The sequence below is a fragment of the Lagopus leucura genome, unplaced genomic scaffold, assembly GCF_019238085.1.
Source record: "Lagopus leucura isolate 7727_CA_CO unplaced genomic scaffold, USGS_WTPT01 Super-Scaffold_100004, whole genome shotgun sequence".
Lineage (NCBI taxonomy): Eukaryota > Metazoa > Chordata > Aves > Galliformes > Phasianidae > Lagopus > Lagopus leucura.
Genome location: NW_024962264.1, coordinates 42,748,324 through 42,765,328, shown reverse-complemented (window position 1 = coordinate 42,765,328; position 17,005 = coordinate 42,748,324). Strand labels below are relative to the sequence as shown.

General features: G+C 38.2%; 1 protein-coding gene across 1 annotated transcript in view; it reads left to right on the top strand.

Annotated features, from left to right (window-relative positions):
* Positions 1–2,300: 2,300 nt before the first annotated feature.
* Positions 2,301–17,005, top strand: part of MICU3 (mitochondrial calcium uptake family member 3) — a 47,736-nt gene continuing 33,031 nt past the window's right edge. Inside the window, exons 1-2 of the mRNA XM_042871214.1 lie at positions 2,301–2,585; positions 12,778–12,931. Coding sequence (XP_042727148.1) covers positions 2,301–2,585; positions 12,778–12,931 — 439 coding nt within the window. The remainder of the gene's footprint in view (positions 2,586–12,777; positions 12,932–17,005) is intronic.

The following is a 17,005-nucleotide window of genomic DNA, read 5'->3' as shown; positions in this document are numbered from 1 at the left end:
TGAAAAAAAGATTAGCCTAAGGGTGTTATTGAAAAGTCATTAAATTGTGGCTAACCAATTTCAGAAAAACAATGTCATCGGGGAGATTACTCACGGTTCTAATCTATACTTTCAAGTAACTAATCACTCATTTAGCTAACAGACTTACTTAGGGACATTACATTGACCAAAAGTGATTTCTTTTCCAGAAATGGATTAGATGTCATCTCTCCAGGTGGCTGTCTTTCTAGACCTATCTCTGAGATAATTCAGCCTTGGACATGCATGCAGTTGCGTGAACTGTCAGATTGCCTATTGTCAAGCACAGTTCTCCTGCAATACAATATGGTAATTACTGAATTTTTTCTTAGAAATCGTACTAAATTTATTAAATGAGGTTTAGTTCTTATATTTTCTGAAATATGTGTATATGATTACATAACAAATTCACATTTTGTTTGCAGTAACATACAAAGACAGCAAAGAGCTAGGAAAAACAAAAACAAAAACAGTGACTGAAGCTTGGGAAGAGTATACTTACAACAAAAGACAAAAAAACAAAACAAAACAAAACAAAAAAAACGAAGCTGCAACTGACCCCAGGAAAAAAAGTCCTTAAGACTTGAAATGTCTGCATGCAACTTATGAAATTTCAACACAGTGTAGGTGGCAATGCATGTTGTGCTAATGGAGAAAATGATGTGTCACAGAATGCTTGAAAAGGTCCTTGCCCATCAGCCTCAGCTAGGGTCAAAACAACTTCTTATCAGTAACTTTTTCAGTACTTGAATATACGCTCAGGGCCATCCATGGCTAAGAATACGTAGCAGAAGTGAGGCTGCATACATTTTCTCCGTGGTTTCCTTTGGGAGTTGATGGAAGGCCTCAAAGTACAGTGTTAGAGAATTGTGGGAGAAACTGAAATCTGAGGTCACTTCGAAAGGAATGGGATATATGCTTGAAAAGTGGGTAGGGGAATCCCACTTTTCTGGGAACCTGAGGAACAAAGGGAAGTATTGGAGGGAAAGGTTAGATGGATGCGGGAAGGCAGCAGTTTCTAGGGAATCAAGTAGTTAAACTGAGTTCCAGCTAAACAGTGTGATAAACAACCAAAGAAAAGGGACATTACCTGGCTCAGTCAACCTGGCCCAGTGAAAGTATTCTTTGCTGACTAGTTTCTTAGCTCTCCGCTTCACATTTCATCTGCTGATACTGTGCCTCTTGCAACCAAGCACCTCCTATGGACATTTTATAGTACAGATCCAAAAATACTGACACTTTGTCAGCTTCCAATAAATTTAAAAACTGATGACTCAGTATAACAGATGTTGATAACACATACAACACTATTTCACTTTGGTTTACGTGAAGTGTCTCACACTATTTTAAGTTTCAGCAGACTACAAACCTTTGTATATCTGCATCAAGATTTTTCAAGATTTGCAATCAGATCAGGACACCAGTAATTTTAAGGGACTGATGGACTCACAGGAATCTTCATTCTAATAAGTATAACTAAGGTCATCGAATGTTTTTGACTCAGCAGTAAAACAGCGAAAAATTTTGATGCTATTGTCACCTCTTCAGGCTTACGGCCCAAGTGAGGTATATTCAGAGGTTCTTTCCTTAAAGGTATTGGTTTCAGGCTTCTACTGGAATGTATTCCAGGGTCATCCAGGAAGACCTCTCAAGTGTAACTACAAAAAGAAAAGGGAAGGTTATGGAACGAACTCCCCGGGGCAGTGGGCATGGCCCCAAGCTGCTGTGAGTTCAAGGAGCATTTGGACAACACTGACATAGGGTTTGAAATTTGGGTGGTGCTGTGTGGAGCCAGGAGTTGGACTTGATCCCTGTTAGTCCCCTCCAATTTGGGATGTTCTGTGTTTCCACAGCTCTATGCCATAAGGCCCACATATGAGCTCAGTCCCAACTGAGCACATGGCCTTGCCCAACAACTTCGGCTTAGCCTGCCCAGACTCGGGCCGACACGACTCTCCTCACTCGGGCTGACAGCCTCTGATCCCCATCGACATCAGAGCCCACCGCTGCCAGAAAGCACCTGGCTGCCTGCTGCTGCCTTGCCCTGAGGCCGCCCCTCAGGCACCAGGAACCACTGCAGAAGCTGTGACCGCCGCGCCGCCGCTGTGCTGCCAGAAGAGGCAGGGGAACATCTGGGCAGCGCTCCGGACCAAGGTACCGGCGGGCGGGGGCGGGGACTGGCGGGGGCTCTCCCTTCCCCACCCCTTCCCCGTTTCTCGCGAGGTTTTCCCCGGTCGCCGGCGGGGGCTGTGTCCGCCTGTCACCGGGGCGGAGCGGCGGCCATGGCCGCCCTGCGTACCGTCTTGCGGTGGCGCCGCCGCTTGGGCTCTGCACCTAGCGCCCTGTCGGCGCGGAGGCTGTGGGCCGGCGGCGGGGCCGAGCCGGCCGGGCCGAGAAGGTGGCGGCGGGAGCTGGGCTGGGCTGCGGGGGCGGCTCTCGCCGGCTACGCGGGCTATCAGCTGTCCGAGCGGCGGCGGCGGGAGTCCTCCCGGCAGCCGGCAGCCGCCGAGGCGGGCGGAGCTCGGGCGCTGCTCCCCATCCCCGTGGCGGCCGCTGCCAAGGAGACGGTAGGTGTGTGCGCGCCGCGCCCTACCCGCCCCGCGGCCTCGCTCCGTGCCGCGGCCGGAGCTCATCCCGAGGCGGCGCGGGATCGCGGGGTGCTGCCAGCCGGTGGCCGAGCGCGGATCGAGGAACGCAGTCCCTCTCCCTCTCCTGCCTGTCACCCGGCATGGAGCCGGTCCGCTCTCAGAGGGAGGGGCTGCCGGACCACTGGACGTAGCGGGGCTGCCGGCGCCTGCGGGCTTTGGCTGCGCTGCGGGAGCGTCAGCGCTGTGCGCGCTGTTCTCTGCCTCCGGAGCTCCTCGCTTTTTTTTTTTTTTTTTTTTTTTTTCAGCAGGCAGAACCCTGCTGGTGGCACAAAACCTGTGCGTTCTGTTCCTTGTGCTTAGAACAGTTATTTTTTTAATATCGGACAATCAGTCTTGCAGAAGGTTTGTGCAGGGCTTTGGGGGAAGCAGGGGTGCCGGTAAGGTGTGCTGTGCTGAGGTTGGGCTGGTTCAGCAGGAGCACTGCCTGGCCGGCCTGGTAACTCAAAATAGCTCGTGTGAACTTGGAAATTTTCAAGCAGGGAGAAACTCCAGCACAGTGCTGTTCTTAGCAAATGATAATCGTTTTGTTTGTTTGTTTTTAGTTATTATTTTTATTTTTATGACATGCGTCATATTTTTTAAAATGTCAAGAGCCAAGATTAGTTGATCTCCCAGGATGACATCTTCTCACACTGCTCATCACTGTTGCACACCGCCTGCTTTCTCTACATCAAGCTTGTTATGTATGGGAAGAGGATCAGTGTTTTTGCAGTGGAGGCGTTGTGTGGTTAATGCCTCAGATTTCTAGCCAAGGGCAGCTTCTGTGGGCAGTATTGCTCCTAAAGGAGAGGTGAACCAGGTACTTTTGACTGAGCATTTGTTGTTTTGAGTGTGCTGTTAGGGCACAGAGAACCTAGCAAACTCTTTCAGTCTTTCATGCTGTTTGATTGGACAAAACACTACTTCATTTGATTTATCCAGTCTTACGTTTTCAACCTCTTTTGAGGGAAACAGCTCTTGCATCCTAGAATAGCCACTAAGTTTAGTATGAAACGTAATTAGGAATTTTCACTGACAAAAATTACAAAATGTTGAAGTTTTAAAGCCAGAAGTTTTAGAAGTCAGAATTAACACTAGATTTGAACTAATGTGAAGCAATGTGTAAAATAAAATGCATCTTTTGTGTGTATTCTAAATGTTTTTGAGTGCTATGTGGCTGAATGTGAAGCGGGAGGAAAAGAAGTTACATACGTTCCTATGCAGAAAGACTGTAATTAATTTGGTTTTCAGTTTGAGTAACAAAAATATTTGAAGAAGTAGGTTGAGATGTACCCACTCAGTTTGTGTAGCCAGACTAAATGCACAAGGACTGACATCTTGGAATACTTGACTTTATGTTACAGCTTTTAGTTTGAATGATCTCATTGATTCCTGAAAACCGCCGATTTGAGTGTCCAGTATTCCTGAAAAAGCATCCTTTCAATTCCTTTTCCCCTAAAGACAAGGATCAAATAGCTGCAGACTTCTTGTGTTGAGTTAGTAATTTCCTCTCTTTTTTTTTTTTTTAATTATTGATTATGTGCTGCAGAAGGATTTGTGTGGCAATTAAGATCATAGTTTGATACTGCATCTATCTGTTAGAGATACAAACAGCTTTCTGACCATGAGATTCACCTGCCATCTGTACTCCATTTATGATTGCCCAGCAGATCTGTGGTGTCTTTCACTGCAGGCATCTAAAATACCTCCAGAGGTGTCTTCTCAGGGAAGAAAAAATGCAAATATTGTGTTCAAGTTGCATTGAATGGTATTCATGATATTGTGCAATGGTAATATGCTGCTCCTAATTTTCTCTCTACCTGGATGCTTTTTCCAGATGCCTTTTACTTGGATCATTGGAAGAAGCAGCTGATATCACTGCTCTCACTGCCCTAGTGAGTGACAGTCGCTGCTAGAAAGAATTATAGGGAATGATTTTTGCTCCACCTCTGGGACTCCATATAACAGATAGAAGTGCAGAAGCAACTTGGCTAACAAAATTAGTGCTTTTTGGTGAAAAAATCTTTCTGAAACATTAATGATGGATAACTGAATTTGTAATAGTGCACAGTGAATTTGTAAGTGAAAACAGTATCATAATGCATTCAGATATTTAATTACTTGTGATACTATTGACTGCTTTTGATGTTTAAAATAGATATGGATAAGACAGTCTTTAATTTAATCCTTACTTCTTGAGCTGGCTTTCTGTGGAAATGTAATTAGCAGAATGACCTTGGTGTTTCATGTAGGCCACTCCAGCAGACAGCAGAATAGGTTTCTGGTCTTCCTAGACACTGAAAAGGATGTACGCATGTTTGTTTTTAACCCAGTTTGTTTTGATGTAAAAGAACAGCTTTCTTTTTGGAGGCCATCTGCCTCCAAATAATGTTCATGTGGCCATGTGGAAAAGTATTTTGAGCAGGCGAATCTTATGCAGTTAGTGTAATAATATAATTGTTTGACCAACTATATTATTGGAGGTTTTATGGTAGAGAGTAAGATTTGCTACAGATGCAGCATGAACCTAAGCTGCCTCTAGGATTCCTTTTTCTCACATAGTTTTCTAAGAATAATATCAGTCCTGAAGACCAGGAGCTTATATGTAATTACATGGAGTAAAATCTTGGATATTCTAAAGAGCAATGGTTTTATTGTTGTATTTGTTACCAAAGTCCACGAAGCCTTCCACTTAATTTCCACTTAACTCCTATCTGACATTTCAAAGCCAAAGTAAAATTCTGCACTCAAACAAACAGAAAGATTCAGTGAAGACTGGAAGAGCTACTTTGCAGGTATGGAGATGCTTATTCAGAACAGAAACTTTTTGAAAGAACTGTTATTTTGATACAGATTTTTCTGTACTGTGATATTGACCCAAGAAAGGTGCTGATCCTGAAGATTTCAGACAGTATGCTTCTCATGAAACCTTTACCTTGTCAGGGCCGCTGTGTACCATGCTTTTTCACCAAAATGTAATGTTATCAGAAAAACACAATCCCGTATCAGAATATTTGTCTTCCACTTCCTTGCTTTCATATTCCTTGCTTCCACTTTCATTTCTATAGTTTATAACTTATTATTAACTTATAATTAATATAGTTAATATTTTCTTGGAAATACCAACGATGACATATTTAGCATCCCCAAAGAGATCTTTTTTGTAACTGTGTTGTCATTCCATAAAGGTAGCAAATACCAGGTCCAGACTTCATGAAACAGCCTCTAAGAATCGCTTACTTCAGAGATGATTTAGAAATTAAAAAAGCGGTGGAGAGACAGGTACAGAGAATTTTCTTTATCAGGTTTCGTGAAGGCACACTTCAATTCCAGGAGAAGCTGCATAGTTTGGATGTTTCTAGAGGCTTTTCTTTCCCTTCTACCTCAGCAGTAGTGTCAAACTGTCTGAGAAAGTACTCAAAAGGTCAAGTTTATTTGTAGCAGCACATTTCTGACTGGATTGCATCATATATTTCCAACACTGTCAAATGAAGACCAAGACGTTAACTCCAAAACATAAGGCAAATTCCCTTAGGGAGCAGGCTATTTTGCCTGCTCTAAGAGATGCATAAAGGATCATTTTCACAAGGATCATTTGTAGTTAACTGTTTTCCATACACGTTGTGTGTTTCATGCAGCAGGTCAGTTGCCAAATGTGAAAAAGTGGTTGGCTCTTTGGCTGATGTTGTTTGAAGCTTCTCACTGTGTAATAACCCTGACGAGGTTAGTGCTTGCCAGCCAGCTGCACCAAGAGTTGTGTTGAAGGAAAAGGCATGTTTACCTCTTGGCATTACTTCTTGTTCCTCAAGATGTTAAAAATGTATGCTGTATGTTTGGGATACTGCATGTTTCAGTCTTGCAGGCAGCAAAACATATGGACCTGTACAGCAAAATATATGTACTAACTGAAACTTCTGGAAGAACTTCTGGAGTTTCAGTAAGTTGCAAATCAGACTCATGTAAGAGGGACTGTTGGAGAATATCTGAGTGTAATATTTACTTCAGAAGATTTCAAGAATCGCTGTGCTTATGGATAAACACTGTTACCCCAAGAATTTCCTGTAACAGTATTTTATTTGAAAAGGGCCCTTTTCTCAACATTTAAAACACATTCCAGCTTCCTATGCTTATAAATATTTTAATATAATAATGTTCTTATCTCAGAGAAGAGGGATCAACTAACAGAATTGGTGGTTGTTCTACATCTAAGTACTCTACTAGAAATATAATTTCTGTAAGCATCAAAACAGTTTTGTCTTCTTCTGGGATTTTCCCACACTGGGAACATGACGTTTAACCTTTTGGCCACCCAGCATGAAAACAAAACTGTGCTACTTTTATCTACATGGGAGCATATTAAATAAGCCTCAAGTCAAATCTAAGTGAAGGAAGTACGGAACAGCAGTGCTTTGAAAGCCTTTTTATTTTAATAATTTGCACAGGTACTCATTGATGGAAGACAGATTACTTGCGAGCAAAATTCAAAGAAACGCACTCACTTGAAATAAATTACTTAAAGATTAAACTGCTGTAACATAACATATTTTTGACTGCAAGCAAAGGTACTTTTACTAGCAAATGTTGGCTTTAAAATAGGTTCACCTTCATGTCAGTTGGACAAAAGCAAAAGAACACTAATTCAACTTGGAATACATCAAACTGGTGGGTTTTTTGTGATACTGCTGGAGCTATTCGCTTCATGTATATGCATACTCAGTATGTATATTTTTATCTGTTTGTTTGTAAAATATTTTGCATTAGTTGTAGATATTCTTAGGATCTGAGCACTGGAGTATTACTCTGGGATTTGATAATAGATTCTTTGGAATTTTATTTTATTTTTTTCCAAACAGTAAATCCTATATCTGGTTTTTAAGCTTGTCTCTGTGGAAAAGTTAAATCTTTGGCCACAGAGTAAAACTTCTGAATTTCTGTCTTAACTGGATGTGAGACCAACATTGGGCAAAGAGTGTTTCTGCTGTGTTTTTTAGTAAGAAAGGTAATTATGCCATATTATATCGTCTACATCTTACTTTTACTGAACCTCAGCAGTATAATTACCATTTACCAGTATTTTCAAATAATTTGAGGTCATACCTACTGCAACGTTTTAATTGCTTTGATGTCACTGTGTGAGCTCATGTCTTGCATTAGGCCATTTTACAGCAGCAGAGTCACTGCATGGATTTCAGTGTTAGGTCATACAGGTTAATACGTATTGTGCCAAATTCAGACAGATCAGAGATCTGATGTAAGAGAGCCAGTAAGGCAGATATGGGACCAGAAATGGAGATTCAGCCATGCTTTAAGGAAGTGTGAGTAGTATCTGGAAACTTTTGGTCAGAGCACTGGACTTCCATGGCTGTTTGTCAGCTCTCTATTGGTGGTTAGTATGTGAAAGATGAACCAAAAATGGGAATGAGTTTTAGGTAGCAGTTTTGCTTGATAGAAAGCCTAGATTTGCCTCACATTTCTGCTATGATTAACTGGAGAAAATACAGAGGGATATTACTCTAAAAGAGGTGCAAGGAGTGTGTTCAAAGCTAATCAACTTCAGAATGTTGGGAGACCATAATGAAGACTGATCTTCTCAAGGACTGCTGCTCTGTGAGATGTGATGGCATTGCTCTTACTTTATCTTCTCTAAATGTGACGCTTCTAGAAAATGGATCTTAAGAATTATATGAAGTCTTTGAAATATGTTAGTGAGACAGCATTGTTATCATGTTTTCATTTGCATAATGAATTTGAAACTTTGGATGCCTTTAGCAGATACTTCATGCTGTTTGTAATATGTAGCAGAGACCATCAGTGGAAGGCATGTATAATTGAAGCATGATGCTCCCATTCGGAGAAGTACCTTGTCAAAATTAGTTTGGTCTTCAGCTTATCAAAACATGGTAAATAAAAATTAAATTGATGTTAAAATGGACTTCTGGAAAATGATTTTCATTGTATCCTTTGTTGGGTGCTGGTCTGTGTGAAAGTCATTTAATCCATTTTAGGAAGTGCTTTTAAATATCTCTGTGTATGTAAGCATGCGGATGTACTTTTATATGAAGGGAATATTGAGAACAGCAAGAAATTAGGCCAAGGCAAATTTGTTTGGCTTTTTTTTTTTTTTTTTTTTTTCTTTCCTCCTTGGCTTATCAGCCAAATTAAGCTGTAATCTATCTGGTCCTGATTCTGCAGAAGGCAGGTGGAAGCTGGGACTGTACATAGCAGCACTTCAAAATGCTGCTGTTGGATTGGCACTGTGCTTCAGAAAAGGCATAACATAAGGTGTGGGAGTGCAAATACCAAGCAATGAGACGCTGAATTGGAAAGAAGAAAAGCAGAAGGATGTGAGCTATGAGCTGTTTGATTACAACTCTCAGTGCATAGGTTTTTGTGAGATTGTGAAGATGATAATGCATTGTTTGTGAGAGCTATCAGGCCCCTCTTGCCCCATTATGTCCATTCCCTTTGTGAAGGTGGAAGGATGGGAATTAATGGCCGTCAGCTAAATTCTTGTTTCTTCCTGCTAGTTCTGTGAAGCAGATTGGTATATGTGTGCAGATAAACAGGAGCTGACCTCCTACTTTAAAGATATTACTGCTGTTGGGAGGTGCATGACACTCTGTTTGAAGGAAATAACTATGTCCAGTTTTCCAAAGGTAACATGATATGAGATCCTTGTACTTACCGGGAAAGTCTGCTAAGAGGATTAATAAATAGAAGCATAGAAAAATTTCTTTTGTTTCTCAATGATATGTACTTTCAAGAAAGTTTTTGAAGACTGTTGGTGATTATTGAGAGCTTTAGTCTGGATAAGCTCTTGAAACTTCAAACAGAAGTTGGAATCCTATTGAATGATGTTCACTCCTTTGCCAACAGTACCTTCCATAAGGTACTCAGTGTCTGCTTTCTGTGTCTTGTTCTTGTGTATATTGGATTAGATAGTAGTGCTGCATACAATGAGATTGCCTAACCTGAGCATAAATGTGAAATAAATTAACTGGGAGAAAATTATATTGCTAAAATTCTCATACTTGCTTCACTGAATTATGATTTCCCCAACGTTGGGAAGAATTGAGGACGTATTTTGTAATTGTGTTGAGAAGAATTCCTTAAATGAATGCTTAGAAAGATATGGGTGGAGGTAATACATTAGAATGTCTTGACTTCTTAATTAGCATATTAAGGACCTCATAATTACTCATGTAAGGAGTAATTACAGAGTCTATGCAAGACAAAGTTGCTATAAGTTTCATGAATGGATAACAGGAAATTGAGGAAAAAAATAATAGTATGCCTGTAGATGGTTTTACTTAGCTAAGGCTTGTACCTGGGGTCTTCTGCAGCCAAACTCTGTTTAGCCTTAGCTTAACTTGAACATTTAGTATATGAGTCCAGTGATCTAATACAGGAAGTTAAGCCCTGTATACATTTTTTTTGAGTCCATGTTAGATCAGTAGCATAAACAGTTTGTTCTGATTTTGAAACTAGAAAGCTCAAGATACTGGTGTTTTTATTCCTCAGAGTAAAAATATACTGAAGCTGTAGTTTCCTTATCATGCTGACCTGGAGTAGGTGCAGGTTGCTGCTGGAAGAGGTGTCATGCTTTCATGATTTTCTATCAGTATTCCACATCATAACATCATGCAGTGCACTGGGAATTAGAGTTAATGCTGTAGTCCTGTGGATTGTTGATCTTTCCGGTCTCTTGGTCTCAGAAGAGAAGAATGAACTACAACTTCCAGAAGACTTCATTTTTCCATTTCCATTTTCTGTTTGGAGGGAAAGATGAAATGAACTGGGAGTCATGAGACTTCCCTCTTTGCTCCCTGATTGCTTTGCCAACAGTGTTAGAGCAAGGACTTTGGTTTCATAACTCTCTCTCTTTTGCGTACAAAATTCAATTTCAGTAGTATGGTATTATATTGTGTTATCTCACATTCTGCTACTATATATAATAAGTTATTGTTGTTGTTTTTTTTTTTTCTTTAGTTTGTTGCTGCCACTTTCCTTTGTCCAGGCCCATCTCCCTACCTTTTTCCTTTCCATCTCCTCCCTTTCACAGGACGTGGGTCTACTGGTCTCTTTGCCCCCCTGGTCACAGCCAAACCATATATTTTCTTTTCTATAATCTACAAATTCCTGTGTTTTGGGAGTAATATTCTTCTTGTTGGATAGACCCAGGAATTTATCTGTTTAAAGATAGCACCACCAAAACAAAAGTTTGTCAGACATATCCATTGCCTTATCCAGTTTGACACTTAGCAAGTAGAGGATACAAGTGCCAGAGCAAAGGCATGCAGAGTATTGAGAGGTATGGCTCATTTTGGTGGCTGGCCAGTATTTGTATTGAGTTACAGTGACACTTATCTAGAGCATAAAATACTTGCATTGCTATACAGCCAGAGGGAAAAAGTAGATCGGCTAAAATGAAGCAAAAACTGAGTTTGGAGTACTTAGATGAATTAAGTTTGAGCATGTTTTAATTCCATGTTTGCAGTATGTTGGTTTATATTAGCATAGAGTACTTCCGGTTATGTTAAAGTATGTCTTTAACATATTCTCCAAGTACTTACAGTCATCAAAAAGTGAGGTGATGTTTCTTGAATGATGCATGATCTGCAGATTCTTCCGATTATGCATGACTGATTATGGCTGATTACAATTGATTACAAGTACTGTACGTGTAACATGGCCTTGAAGCAGTGTCTTCTCTGAAAGCTGGCTTTGCAGAGATACTGCTTTATTACTTATGCTTACAACCTGCATTTATTCAAAAGCATGTTTGTGATAGCAATAAAATAACATATATATCAAAAATAAGATAGATTATTAACCTTCAAATACAGGGGTAATCAATTATCTTGCTATAACTCTGCTGAAACAATTAAGTTGTGTAAATCCCACATGAAGGCATAGCTTGAATGCCACTGGACTGCAGAAGGATCAGTAAGACCATATTCAAACAGCGAGATAGCACATGAATGTTTTGACTTGCAAATGGGTATGTCAGAAGAGAGTTCTTTGAGGTTGTTGGGGTTTTTTTTTGTTTTTTTGTTTTTTTTTTGTTTTGGTTGGTGTATCATGCTGTGTAGGAGATCGGATGGTGGTTTTTTTTTTCTTGTTTGTTTGTTTGTTTGTTTCCTCTAGGGAGAGAGCAGCCTTCCAGTACCTAAAGGGGCTTACAGTAGAAATGGAGAGAAACTCTTTATCAAGCGTAGTGATAGAAAAAGTGTAATGGCTTTAAACTAAGAGAGGGTTCTCTAAAAACACAAAAAAACATTTCGATATTTTCTTAGTTAAAAGACAAATAGATAGTTAAATTATTGCTACTATTTGCCTCTTCTTTGCTAATTTTGATACATGAAGTGTTTTAGATATACAGTCTGAAATGACAAGAATAATGGTGACAGTGGCAGAATGGGTTATTTCACTGGTAAGACACTACATTCTTCTTTTTACATGCTGGGAGAAGTTTCCTGTGTCATTGCTTGTCCTTTTCTGAATCAATTTGGTTTTGATATTTTTCATTTCTGTTAAAATAAATACATAAATAAAATTAAGAAACGTGCATTTTCTTCAAGTTCTTGAATCTTCATAGGAGCTTGCCAGGTTGTGAGCTGTGGAAAGTTTTCAGTTAGTGGTAACATATTTTCTGTTTAAATCTTTGACAGTATCAAATAAAGATGTAACAATTGAGAACACTTAAAGTTTTGTACTGCCAAGTTTACAAATAGTGAGTGGCTTTCACTGCAGTGGATACTTGAAACAGTAGTAATCATAGAAGGTTTGCACTGGGGAGTGTTGCAGAGATTTTTTGCCTATTACTGTCAGCAGCTGTGCTCTACATGAAGAAGCAATTAAAAAGTATTTCATTTTCTTTTGGAAATACGAGACCACAAATAATTTTAATAGGGCCATTTTAAGTTGCATAGACTTTTTGAGTTAGTTGCTAAAATTATGGAAGAGTGAAAATGATAGTGGTGACATTCTCACTTAAGCTCTTACTGGAAAACAGTAATTGGATGGATTTGACTTAACAAATTATCATTTTTTAATTTAGAGTTTCTTTGTGGGAAATGGCGGTGGTAATTGTAAGATGATACATTTAAACTGTTTCCTTTTGTCCTTGAAGGTTACAGAAAACAGATCAGACCTTGAAGATTTACACCTTTATGCGACACCTCGGGAGCAACGGTTTCGTAGGTTTGCCAGTTTAGAATTTGAAGGACAGCTGTATATGACTCCATATGACTTCATTCAGGCTGTCACAAATGATGAACCGAAACGTAAGCAGAAGTTTTATATTGATAAAATTGCTGTGGATGTGATGGTAATGTATGTTATTTTTCCATTTGTTTTTGATCACTACTGTTGTTTGTGATCAGTGTGTAAAGATACTCAGTCTTTGCCTTTTATTTTTCATGGTATTTAAATGCATGCAGTCAGCATCCTGATAGTTATTACTTTGTGAACTGTTTTCCCTCAGAAGTCGTTAGGTAAATGTTCTTGTCTTAGAGGTAACACACAGCTCAGTAGGTGTGAAAGGTAAGTTCATTTTTACCTTTTGCTTTGATGTGGCTACAGTTCTGGATTCTTTCCAAGCAGGACAGTTGTGCTGCAAAATTTTCTTCCTTTGTGAACTTTATGTGAAAAGTGGGCAAGAAAACTAAATAATTTAGAATAATGTTGTTTTATAGTTTTATGGCTTTTGCCATTCTATATTATCATTAGTATTGTTTATTTTTTGTTTTTGTTTGTTTTGTTGGTTGAGTTTTGTTTGGTTTTGGTGTTCTGTTGTTTTGGGGTTTTGTGTGTTTTGTTTTGTTCCATTTTTTTGTTTGTTTGTTTTTTTCCACTACAGAGATTTTACAAGCATATCAAGGTATTCTAAATAACATATTTTGAGTAGGAGTTTCAGTCCTCAGGGGATCCACTTTTTACATTTAAAGTTAGACAGAGGCAGCACTGTGTATCTATCAAGTTAATGAAAAATAAACTATCAACTTTAGTTCACTTAATCAGTTTATTTTGCTTTAAATATCAAAGAGTGACCAAATAGAAAGGTGAATATTATAACCTGTTGCTGATCTTGTTTGATTTCTGGGCCCTCAGGCTTGCAATGCATTGGTAGCAGCATACAACTTCTGAGAAAAGTGAGTAATCTTTGCTCAGATGTGACATATATAATACTTCATTGCAGATTTACGGAAGAAAACTAATATATAGAGAACAGTCAAAAGCAGGTAAATCAGTCAGAGGAGAGGATAAAGAAGCTTCTACAGATTTTTTCTCATTATTTTCTTAGCTGTAATGAAACAGAGAAAATCTTTCAGCTGATTGTGTCAGTAATCAAAACTCCCTTAACATTTAACTGAAGATATAATCACTCTTTGTAACAGTGAAGACAGAAGATAGAGCTTAGATGGTGAAAATTTGAAAAACTTTAAAGCTCCTACGAGGAAGTAAATCTTCATTTTTCCTTTTTGCTCACCTGTTGAAACAGAGAGGGTAGATCTCTTTTCACAGAAATTAATGTAATTACATGTCAGCACTTCATAACTACTTCTTCAGCCCGAATCTCCGGGTGATCCTTTTTCTGTGACCAGGAAATTGGGCTTCACCAGCTTTTCCCCAGTCCATCTCATAGCAGAGCTATGTATGTTATGAAGCATTTGTGGCATGTACTGGATATCAGTTAAAAAAGCACTTCAGCTCAATTTTATGACAGTGTATGAGTGGTAGACCAGTAAGACATTCCCATGCTGATTAAATTTAGGCTTCCTCCTTCCTCACTGAAATATTTAGATTTAAAAAAATAATAATAATTTAAAAAGTGTTAAGCTTCCAAGAGTATTCTGTGTATTTCTTGCCAGAGGAGAAAAGATAAGGAGTTCAAGCAGTGAGGAACCCTTCTGAGTTCAGTGTAGAAGACCTTGCTTAGATAAAAATCTTTCCCAGGCATCTAGTTAATCTCTGAGACAGAAAGCAAAACTAACCTGTATGCCTTTAAGTTTTGTATGCAAGTAGCAGAGATTGCGTGACAGAGATGATTAAGGGATGGTGTAAGAGGCAGTAACTAAGTAGAAGGTGATGACTTCATTATGGTGGAAATCATATTATCTGAGATACTTGGGCAGAATTGGGCTGAATTTTGGGCAGATGGCTGACAAATAAATAATAAATGAAGTAAACAGCCTGCAGGTGTTGCCACTTACAGATTCTGATCTCTGAATATTTAGTTTTAATGTTTGTACTGCTTTGTCAGTTTGGGCAAGTCTTAATTATCTATCTTGCTCTGTTGAAGGTAGCAAGTTTAAATGAAGTATTTTTTCTGAATAAAATAACACATTTTGTATTTTTGAATCATTTTAGTCTTTTTTTTAATGATAAATAATTGGATCCATAGAAGCCAACATATTAAAATATATAGATATTGCAATTAAAAAGAACATACATTTGGACTTCTTAAGGATTAAGACTAGAAAGCAAGATCACCCTTTGAAGAATAATAATAGTAGCTCTTTATGTCTGCTTTGTAGAAAAGCTAATAATACTAGACCTGAATGAGATCTGTGGTGGAGTGAATGCATCTATTGTGATTGATTTACTTTGGAGATAGAGTCAACTCTACAAAAGTCAAGAGGGCATTCACTTCCTTTTTTGATTAAACACTAACTAATATGGTAAGAGTACATTTTCTTTTATAATGTACAACTTTTGACTCTGGGCAGCTGTTATAAAGACACAGAGTAAATGGTATAATTAGCTTATTGCTGATGACTTCATAGTAAAGATTGTCATTAGGGAAAAATGTATTTTTTCCCTAATGTGGGTAAATTTTCTGCACCTCTTGTGGTGTAGAAGTACCTCTTACATTTCAGTTTTTTTTATATTTGTACAACTGCAAGAGAAATGTATTTTTCCCTTGTCATGCTTGATAAATTTTTTTTATCATCTGAATATACATTTGTACATTTAGAAAGTCAGTTAAAAGAAAAGGAAATATATTTTGTTCCTTTAAACTCTTGGTAGGTATTAAAAGAAAAAAGGCCTAATACTGAACTGTAAAAAGTATGCATGTAGAAAGAATACTTACATGTCTGGAAGAACTAATCTAAGTATAACATATGGGAGATTATCTGATTAGAAAGTTATATATAATTATTTTTATGGTAGACATAAACACAAAGCAATTAATATGGTGAAGGAGGTTACTTTATTTGGTTTTATTTAGTATTTTGAGACAGGGCTTTAATTAATAGTAAATAAATTAATAGTAAATAAACAGAAAATAAAACTGAAAAGTATGTAAAATGCTGTTAGTTGATAGTATGTTGTTGCTTGGTATAGCACACCATAGTAGGAGTAGGATTTGCAAACACTTTAAGTAGTATTACTGGGATGTAAAACTGCAATTCCAGATGCTTTCTAACCATGAACTCGATCACAGTGAGTGGTATCTGTCTCACAACTGTTATTTAAAGAGGCATGGGTGCCATCATAACATTCTAATTGTACAGCTTGTTTTGCTCTGTGATAATGAGCCAAACATGAAGTTATGCATTTTACCACACAGCACACAGATTTTTGTACTTTTGTGAATTTTCATCTTCGCAGTGCTTTAATTTAATACTGCAAAGATTTGAGAAGTTGGAGATGAACCTCCATTGGTTCTGCATTATTGCATGTGTCTGGACAACTGTTGTCAAATGCCAGTGTCTTCATCTGCTCCTGGATATTTCATTTTAAGGCTTTATGAAAAATATCAGCTAGCTATTATGCATTATCAGCTTTCAGTTCTGAAGAGCAATTCCTCTTACAAAATTTTCAGATTCTTCATTAAAATTTCTTAGAGAAAATAGAGCTTGACAGCAGCTATAACAGCAAGCATGAGTCTGAGTGATTAGGGGTGGCTAAAAGGAGCCTTAGCTTCTGGTGATGTTTGAAGGATTTTTTTTTTTTTTCCTGTATTTTCTTTAAAATGTACAAATAGTGAAGTAGGGACAGGAATATAGGTCTCCCCTATGATTTGAATAATACGGCTGTTACTAAATGATAGTTCAAACTGTTGATGCCACAGGTTAACCAAGTGCATTCTATTTCCTGTTTAATGCTTTAATAATTTTTTATGGAGCTAGAAAATATTATCTCACTGAACTGGATTTTGATTAAAAACTATACTTCTAAATTCTTGACAGTTAGGAATTCATGTATGTGTTACACTACTTGCTTTTTTAATAACATAATAAAAATTTTTTGGAACCGGGCTGTAGCTTCAATCTGATGAATACAGTGGGGAAAATACCTCTTTTTTTTTTTTCTTTTTTTCTTTTTTTCTTTTTTTCTTTTTTTCTTTTTTT